The sequence below is a fragment of the Prionailurus viverrinus genome, chromosome C1 (assembly GCF_022837055.1).
Source record: "Prionailurus viverrinus isolate Anna chromosome C1, UM_Priviv_1.0, whole genome shotgun sequence".
Lineage (NCBI taxonomy): Eukaryota > Metazoa > Chordata > Mammalia > Carnivora > Felidae > Prionailurus > Prionailurus viverrinus.
In genome coordinates, this window is record NC_062568.1 from 37,655,706 (window position 1) to 37,665,823 (window position 10,118).

A 10,118-nucleotide genomic window follows, 5' to 3' on the forward strand; every position below is an offset into this window, starting at 1 on the left:
AGAAAAAAAAAGTAGGGGCGCCTGGGTGGCGCAGTCGGTTAAGCGTCCGACTTCAGCCAGGTCACGATCTCGCAGTCCAGGAGTTCGAGCCCCGCGTCGGGCTCTGGGCTGATGGCTCAGAGCCTGGAGCCTGTTTCCGATTCTGTGTCTCCCTCTCTCTCTGCCCCTCCCCCATTCATGCTCTGTCTCTCTCTGTCCCAAAAATAAAATAAAACGTTGAAAAAAAAAATTTAAAAAAAAAAAAAGAAAAAAAAAGTAAAAAAAAAATATTTATTAAACTGACCACACACACACACACACACACACACACAAATGTATCATTTGAAAATGCTAAGAAATTCATGTTTCTACTCTGTAACATCAAAATTAATATTTGGCTGCTGAAAGTTAAAATAAACCTGCAATGAAAATTTTTTAGATGCAGGTATTTGGGAATTTGGAAGGCAAAAATTTTATTAATCCCATGAGGATCATTATATCTTGGTTACTAATCTTAATTAGTTCAGAGGTGAATAAAAACCTACCACAATGATTTTACCTGTGCCTATAATGTGCAAGCCACTTTATATGGCCATGGTTCTTAATCTATAATGTGTATGCAAATAACATCATGATTTTGTCAAAATGCAGATTCTGTTTTAGTATGTCCAGGGTGGGCCAGGGATTAGGCATTTGTTTTCTTTTTTTTTTTTTTAAGGTTTTATTTTTAAGTAATCTCTACGCCCAATGTGGGGCTAAAACTCACAACCCAAAAATCAAGGTCACATGCTCCACTGACTGAGCCAGCCAGGTGCCTGTAGCTTTTTCTAACAAACTTTTGAGGAATGCTAGATATGCCTGTCTGGGCATACATTTTGAGTAGCAACGTTGTAGGAGATGCAAATTCTAAGCTGACATTTTCCCTTAAGTATTTTATAGATGTACAGGGGAGATAAAACATAAAAACATAAATGTTCAGTAAAGGCTGACTGTCTCGGTAATTTAGTCTATACTGAAAAATATTGGTGGAAGTAATATTGAATTAGATTTCTGGGTTCTATTGCCCCAGATTTTCTTTATGGATACTAATCCGTTGTGTTGCTTACTAGGATTTATGCCAATTAAGGCCAAAGGAAATACACTTAATTAACATGATTATAGATTAATGAATTTTGCGATTTTTCAGAAAAAGACAGAGAAACACCAGAAAGTGAATTTCAATCATGCTAACCATTGAAAAGCTTGGGAAAATACGAGATCAGTTTCTAAGAAAGGAGAGCCTGAGGGACACACTAATTCAGGGAAGCAAGATTTTGTTTTAAGATGGGGTGCAAGAAAAGGCTACACTAATAAATAAAAGAAACGACAAATATAAAAAGAAATATGCTTGGCTAAATTGAAAGTTGATACAACTAAACCTGAAACTTAAATGGGGAACTAGGTCAGGTCACTAGGAATAAATACAAGAAATGCTTATTACTTTGATAAAAGGACAAAGAAGGACAAAAGTAAATTTAAATGCAACTTGCAACAATGAGAACAAGAAAACCAACTCAGAGGACAGAAAGCTAATAACAGAACTCAAAAAAGTAAAAGATGGAAAACACTAACTATAGAAAAAATAAAACAACAATATTTCTATAAACAAAATCTGAGATAAAAAAGTTAAAAGACACAGGTCTTAGATCTCAGCATACTTTTTGAATAGTGCCTTCTTCAGTGAAAAAAGCTATAAATGTATTGATTTGCTAATACATTATTTGTTTTTAAGTGTCAGATTGTTCTAAAATCATACAAAACACTTTGTAGATAAGAAGGATTCCAGGCCAAACCTAAAAAAAAAAAAAGGTTACATTGAAGAATAATTTTGGACTACACTAAACAAGGAGTTTAAGAGTTTGAAACTTTCATCAAAAATTACAACTGGGTGGGGCGCCTGGTTGGCTCAGTTGGTTGAGCATTCGATTCTTGATTTTGGCTCAAGTCATTATCCCAGGATCATGGGATTGAGCCCCGAGTTGGCCTTTGTGCTGAGCATGGAACCTGCTTGGGATTCTCTCTATCCCTCTCTCCCTCCCTCCCTCTCTCTCTCTCTCTCTTTCAAATAAACAAAAATGTTTAAAAAATTACAACTGGAAGAAGTTCCCAAATCTAAAATGTAGAAAAAAAAGAAATATATATGTTTACAAGAAATGTATGTATAACATACTTATGGAATTAGAAAATATATAAATTAAATAAACCAGTCCTACATAATCTTGGTAAAATACCCCATCTTGGGAAGAAGGTAGTGTGACTAATGATAACTATAGATTAACAGATACATGCTTAAATACATATAGAAAACAGAGACAATTGGAAACTTGATATAAAGACTTAAGAAATAGTTTACCTTCAGGGCACCTGGGTGTCTCAGCATCCAACTTCGGGTCAGGATCATGATCTCAAGGGTCATGAGTTTGAGTCCTGCATCAGGCTCTGTGCTGAAGCCTAGAGCCTGCTTCAGATTCATATCTCCCTCTCTCTACCCCTCCCCCTGTCTCTGTCTCTCTCCCAAGAATAAACAAACATTAAATGTTTTTAAAAGAAATGGTTTCCCTAATAGCCATAATTATAAAGAAACAATCTGACCTATTTGTGTAGGTTATGAAATAACAAATCCAGAGAGAGAATTTCAGAAAAAAATAAAATTTAATGGATCCAAAGACATTACCGCACAATTGGCACATATTTGACAAACTTGCAGGATTCTCTAGTGGTGGGAATATATAGACAAAGATATATAGATGGTGATAGATAGCTACTGGATAGGTAGATGGCAGATAGATAGATAGATAGATAGATGATAGATAGATAGATAGATAGGTAGGTAGGAATGGATGCCATCCAGAACAACAACACCATGCCAATTTATGAGTCCATTTGTATTGCATAATTGTGAGTGGGATGCACTGTTAGAGTACCATCCACACTTCTTTGATGCTCAAGGTCTAGCACTGTTCCCTGGTATTGAACTCCAAGTGTCTGTGACTCTCCATGTAAGGTTTTCTCTAGGCCCACATATAAGGGGCAAGGTGGTAGTGCCTGGCTGATAATCTTCTTGAGAGCAGTCAGCTGCTACTGATAGATGGAAATTGAGAGGCTAGAACTCCCAGCTTTCTAATCCCATAGATGAAAAATTTAAGATACATTGCACGTAGTCCTCCAGAATTCCCCAGAAGAGCTAAGCTCTAGCTTTCAACTGTGGTAACCAGACTGTGTCCTGTCTCACTTAATGGGTTTTCTTGCCAGTGAATCCTGGCAAAGAGATTCCAAAGAGATCCCTGTGAACTTATATTTTTGTCACAGTGTTTTCTGCAGGACCACAACCTCTGACATAGTGTTAGTCTGTATCCAAATTTCTCTCAACAACGGATATTAATTTTGGGGGCACTTGGGTGGCTTAGTCTGTTACATGTCTGGCTTTTGGTTTCAGCTCAGGTCATGATTTCAAGGTTCGTGAATTCGAGTCCTGCGTCAGGCTCCATGCTGACAGCACAGAGCCTGCTTGGGATTCTCTCTCCCTCTCTCTCTGTCCCTCTCCCACTCATGGGCATGAGCTCTCTCTCTCCCTCTCTCTCAAAATCAATAAATAAGCTTTAAAAAATGGATGTTATTTTTTTAATTGCTGATAAACTGGTAAGGATAATATTATTTATAGCAAGTGTTTTTATTGGCATGTTAAAATTATTAAAGAAGTTTATATGTTTTCTTGCTTTTTGTTCATTTCAAATATCTCTTTTTTGGGTTGCATTAGTCCTTTTCTTCCTTTTTTTTCCCAAGCCAAACTGTATCCAGCTTTATTAAAGATACTTTTCATAAAGAATCATGGTATTTCAGGCAGGACATGGACAGACAATCGTTAACAGTATAGAACAATTTTCAAACTCCCTTCTTCAATGGACTACCAAAATCAGAAAGCCACTATAGAACCCAATGAAGTCTTCATTTGAGGCTCTGAACAGGGAGAGTTTAGAGTGAGGGTTGACATTTTACATTTAGCATGTTGTTTAACAACTTTTCACAAGCCGACCCTGAATTTCAGGAAATGAAATGAAAATGGCAGAATTATCAATCTGAAGCTCCACAAGCTAAAAAAGGAACTCTTTTGAGGGATGCCATCTCCATGGTGACACTGTAAAGTCCAGATTGCCTGACATACTGGGAACCATTTCTTGGGGTCAGGTTCCAACAGGTCTCTGGGTTTAAGGGAGTCAAGTCTATGTTGAAGGCAGAGGGAGAAAAGGACATAAGAAATGAATTTTCGATTTTCCACCCCACAAGGCGTTTATTGCCAAGGTGGCTAATGTGCGTTAACATCAAGGAATCGCTCCTCCTGGGAACCAAGAGGAAGTTTCTCAGAACTAGAAGGGAATGGTGTTTTTCCCCTTGAATCAGTCTAGCTTCAGAGATATTCTATTAGTGACATATGCCCTTCCCCCAAAACAACAATGAAGTGTTCTGTGTGCTAACAACATAGCTTTAAAAAAAAGTAGATTCTGCATTTTTATAAAACTTGATAAAAAATGGTATTTCAAACTGTAAGTCACCAGAAGTACAGAGTTATCAAAAATACACACACTTCACTTGGCGTCTCCGGCACCTTCAGCTTTCTGTGCCTGGTCTGTTTTGGCATCTCCATTTTCTGCTGGGTTATTCCCATCCTTGCCAGCATCAGCTTTCCCCTTTTTCCCTTTGGGTACCTTCTCTCCCTTCTTTGCAGGGGCCTTTTTAGGTTTGGGCTCTGGCTTCAGAGGAGCAGGTTTAGCAGATAACCTTGCAGATCTTCTCTGGGGCTCATCCTTCCCCTTGGCTGTATCTCCTTTAGCATCCCCTTCAGCCTTTCTCTTGGGCATGGTGGCGATGGCGGCAGGGACATAGGCGCTGGACACCGGGACTCAGGGGCGCGTGGGCTTTGGCCGGTCCTAGGGTCGTTCTGGCCTCCTATTCTTCACACTGCTCCTGCATTAGTCCTTTTCTTAGTAAAGAAGTCATTTGTTCTTATTGTCTTGAAAGATCATAATCTACTAAGGAACTAAATTGCTTTATTATAATATATGTTTCAAAGTGTTTCTAGTATGTGCTTGTGATATATACGTTATTATGTGATACATACATTTATGTATGATATATACATTTATTTATATACATTTATGATTTATACCCAAAAAATGTCTTTATGGGTATTAACAAGAAAACCACAGGCCCACAATAGCATCACTTATATTAGTCCCCAAGTCAGTAAACCATGACTTAATATCTCACCTGACTGCAGTTTCAACCCAGAAAATGTAAGCCTTAACCAGTCACCATGGAAATTTCCTGGTCACCACTCAGGAAATTACCCAGCAATCCCCTTCCATTCCCTATGAGGGGAACCTTGCCTAAAACAATGAATTCTTTGCTAATAATTTCCTTTTTCCACTCCCTCTCTACCTTAAAAAACCCCATTTCTGTAGCCTTTTGGAGTTCTCCTCTACTTGCTAGATGGGGTTCTGTCTGATTCATGAATTGATTAATAAAGGCAATTACAGCTTTAAAATTTACTCAGTTAAATTTTTGTCATTTAACAGATTTATTTAACTAATAATAAGCTACTGTGTTCATCTGATACTTACAGCTTCTTTTTTCTTTTAACTGCTTTTCTTTACAAATAATTAAAAGTTTACCTCCTCACTTTGGCTGGTTATATTTCAATTCATTTTGTCTAATGGCCTATGTCTAGAAATGATGAAAACTGACAGTTTTATATTTTTCTGCTTTTAAAATAAATGTTCCTATTGTTTCCTGTTAAGCATAGTACTTACCTTCAGGGGGAAAGAAATCTTCCTAACACTATTCACTGATGAGTTTTTTCATGACTAATTTTAAATATTATCAAATGTCTTTTGGCAAAAAAATTTGATTATGCAGTTTTTCTCATTTAACCTATGAATATGGTGAATCAAAATAATTTATTTATTTAGGAATATTATGACACCATATAAACTCAGAAATATCAGGATATAGATGGGACCAAACAAGGTTGATTCTTATGTAGTGCTGGAATTTGTAATTTAATATGTTGATTGCAATTGAAGATTTTTATATGATCTTTTATAGTATGTTGATATCAAAGTTACGTAACCTTTAAAAAACAAATAGAATGTTTTCTTTGATTGTCTATGCTCCAAAATTATTTCAACAGCAGCAAATTTACTTGTTTAAATATTTAAAACTATTTGAACCTAGAAAACATTATTGGTTTCTCTTGTTTAATAGCTTATACATAAGGAGTATTACTATAGACATAGTTTTATTGAATGGATTTAGGTTTTGTTGGTCAATTTTGGAAATCTTTATTTTTCTAGAAGAAGGTTTGATTTATCCAGACTTTCATTTCTGGTAGATATTATTGTGAACATTTTTTTAATATAATTGTTTTTTCCTCTGTGATTGTGTACTTTTTTATTCCTAATTACAAGTATATGTATTTTCTCTTCTTTACTTGATTCATCCAAGTAGTAATCTATTTTATTGTCTTTAAAAAATTAGCTCTTAAATTCATAGTTAGGTATTTTAATTTCCAATGTTGTGTTCATGTCTTTCTTCTCTGTCCTGAGTAACATTTTTTTTTTCCAAATTTGTGATTTTGTTCTAATGATTTCACTTTTTTGCTATAAAAACACTAAAGTGTTTTTTTTTTTACTATAAATTATAATTAGTGTCCCCTTGTATTCATCTTCTAGATTTAGTATTAACTCTTAGGCTTTTTCATTTGCGGTTACTATATTTGGTTTGCCTTTGGTTGACTGGATCAGACCTTAACTGATTTTATTTTCTCTTGTTTTGAAGCGCAGACAGGCCCACAGACTGAAAAAGCCCAGCTTCCCAATACAACTCCTGGAACTGTTGGTGAAGATTCCCAAGCTCTTGCATATGTAAGACCATCTTGCTGTTGGTTTTCTAATGTAAATGGACTATTTACACAATTCTCAGAGCACCCACTTCCCTTTACTTATTTATTTATTTAAATAAATTTTTTAATGTCTATTTTTGAGGCAGACAGAAAACGAGCAGGGGAAAGACCGGGGGACAGATTCTGAAGCAGGCTCCAGGCTCTGTGCTGTCAGCACTCGAACCCAGGAACTGCAGGGTCATGACCTGAGCTGAAGTCCATTGCTTAACTGACTGAGACACCCAGGTGCCCCACCCTCTTCCCTTTAAAAGTGTCTATATTTTGAACTCCTTTCTAGCTGTGTAAGCCTGCATTTAAAATATTTTTTTAATGTTTTTAATGTTTAAAATATATTTTTTAAATGTTTTTAAAATATACCTGCTGCACAGGCATGAATGTTCACTGAAATTGACAATTTTCTCTTTAAGTTCAAGAACTGAAACAGGAAATGCCTTGGAATTGGTCTTTCCAGTGTAGAAAGTGATTTCCTTTTCACTAACAATGTTTCTTTCGTTACCTAACAATAGGATTTTATTACTTTTTGAATTCGTGTCCATTTCATTTATTTGCATTTCTTTTGCACCCTACGGGTGCAGTCTTCCCTGCACCTCCTGCTAAGTCTGTTCTCTGCTCTTTTTTATCTTTCTGTAACTTATCCCTGTATCCTTCAGGCTAAGATCTGATTCACTGACTTGTTTGTTGCTGTTGTTTGTTTTTATTTGTTTTCTCCCCCCCCCCCCCCCGCATATTTATTTCATATGTTGACACAGGTAAATGTTTTAAGCTCTCAGTATCATTATTTCCCTCTTTATTTTTGTAACCCTGTGAAATCATGCTTTCATCTGTTGCATGAGCAATCCCTATTTCATTTAGTCTATGTTTTTTTTTAATTTCCTTGCAAGAACAATTTATTTGAGAATAGTATTTTCAACTGCTTCCTGGAATCAATCTTGTGAGATGCTCTTTCTTTTGTGTGAGATGTTTTATTTCTTATACTTTGTCCTAAATGTGTAGTTTTTTTTTTCCCCCTTCTCCTCATTGTTTATCTTTAAACTTGGAAGCTATTCTTGCTGTCTAATTTTTTTAATGAACTGACTTCTCAGCAGAGGCAATACAGAAAGGGAACTCCTGGGTCCTCTCTCCACCTACTGCAGGTGGTCCCTCACCTGGTCCCTCCATCAGGTGAGATTAACGTGTCAGAAGTTATTTGTGTGGATCCATGTCTTCGAACTACTCCACTGCTAATGTCAAGTTTCCTCTATAATGTATGCCTATGAGCACTGCTGTATCTCTGCAGCTCTCCAGCTTTTTCTCTTGCAACCGGGTGAATAAAATCAGTTTCTCTGGGTAAAGAATAAGAGGGCTATTTAGTTCTTGGACCCAAACATGGTCTCGAAACGAGGAGCAAAAAAATACTAAATTTCCTCCTAGATTCTTGATTTAATCTCTTGATTCAGAACCTGGAAGTGTTGCAGGATTTTTTTACCTCAATACCTGGGATTCGTTGTCTCACTGCTTCAACAAATGAAGAGGTGGACAGAAAATGAGCAGCAGGCCAAAGTTTATTAGAGTATAAGATCAAAAAGGAAGAAGAGTATGAAAGTTCTCTTTACAGAGAGGGGGACACTCGAAAGTGAATGTCTGCGGACTATAGGCAAAGGTCTTGGTTTTATAAGGTTTTGGTTTCCCTCCCCACCCTTCCCTTTCCCTTTCCCCTTGATCCTTCTTAGATTCTAGCCTTATTGGTTTGATAACTCTAGATGCTGGGTTATCCATTCCTGATTGGCTCCTTTCCATCCTATGAGGGGTGGTCTATAGCCCTACCATTCCTGGTGGGTGATACCTTTTATAGTCTGCTTAGTTTTGGTCAGGTCTTTTGTCAAATTCCGGAGGGAAACCTGAGGGGGGAGTAGGTGGTGGCCATTACATTCTTAAGAGGAACCTTATGCACAAGGGGATTTGCTGTGATCGAACCCTCCCAACATGTTCCAAAATATGTGTGTTTCCCCACCCAGGAACCTCAGATCCTACCCTTTCCCTCTCTGCCTATTTTATTCTATTTTTCCCCTATTATAAAAGGTTATGAATTAGGTTTCTTTTAAACCTTGAAACTCTTGATAATGTGAATTGTCTGTTTTCCTTGTTTGATTAAAAGAGATAGAAAGGAAGCTAGGAACACAGGAGGTTAATTGTAGAAGCTTATGAGAATTCACAATGAATTTTTGCAAACTCTTGAAATTTAGGACATTGATTTTCAGTTGAGAATATATCTTCTGTGAAAAATGGTGTATGGGTGTGAAGTGCCTCTCAGAATCCATTTGTTCTCTCACTTTGGGATCAGCCCTCACTCTAATAATTAAACTAAGACACTATAAAGCAAGAAATGCCACCATATCCTCAGGGAAATGTAAGTATAATGCTTGTTGGTAACACATATAGACATGAGACATTTAATCTCAAAACACTGACACAGCACGCTGAGACACTGCCAGTTTTCTGCTTCTTGTTAAGATAGTTATAATTATATTAACTACATATATTAAGAAGAATAATAAATGCAGACTAACAAAGTGTATAAGTGCTAAAAGGAAATATTAGATGATCGGAATTGGTAAAATTAATCTGAAAAATCTTGTTGGAAGAGACAAGTTTGGCATAGGAATTTTAGGAGAAAGTGGATACAACTGCTGGAAGGATGGGCTAGAAATTCTGATTGAAAGAAAAGTTCTGAAAAAGAAGAGCACATTCAATTCTTGTTGGCAGAATAATAGAGGTTAAAATACAAGGAGCTTATATTAAGCTTATACAAGTGTTTGTTGAATTGAAAAGCAGTCTTAATCTTCTCTGTCTCCAGAGACTAAAGAATAAATTGTTTAAACTTACTACGATCAATTTAGAATCAAAATAATTAAAATGGTATATGTTAAATCCTTGAACATATCTAATGCTTTGTAATGTACTAAATAGAGATCTAAAAGCCAACATTTGGAAGCAGATAGCTGCCCCTAAAAAATGTATTTTCAAATGAGAATGCATAAATGTCTAAACAAACATACCAAAAGCATTTGTCCAAAAACAGGTTATGGTTGAGAGATTTGATTGAGGATAAAGAGTATGATTTTTATAGCACCACATCTCTACTTTAAACAGTGATAAATAAAAT

The 10,118-nt window shown here is 36.3% G+C and overlaps 1 protein-coding gene across 1 annotated transcript; it reads right to left on the reverse strand.

Moving 5' to 3' along the window:
- Positions 1–4,558: 4,558 nt before the first annotated feature.
- Positions 4,559–4,899, reverse strand: LOC125172763 (non-histone chromosomal protein HMG-17). Its single transcript, XM_047871255.1, has one exon. It carries the CDS (start codon positions 4,872–4,874, stop codon positions 4,602–4,604), a length of 273 nt encoding a protein of 90 aa, XP_047727211.1. The 5' UTR covers positions 4,875–4,899; the 3' UTR covers positions 4,559–4,601.
- Positions 4,900–10,118: the final 5,219 nt, after the last annotated feature.

Coding starts and splice junctions, on each gene's coding strand:
- LOC125172763 (XM_047871255.1), bottom strand. CDS start 4,874: ATGCCCAAGAGAAAGGCTGAAGGGGATGCTAAAGGAGATACAGCCAAG.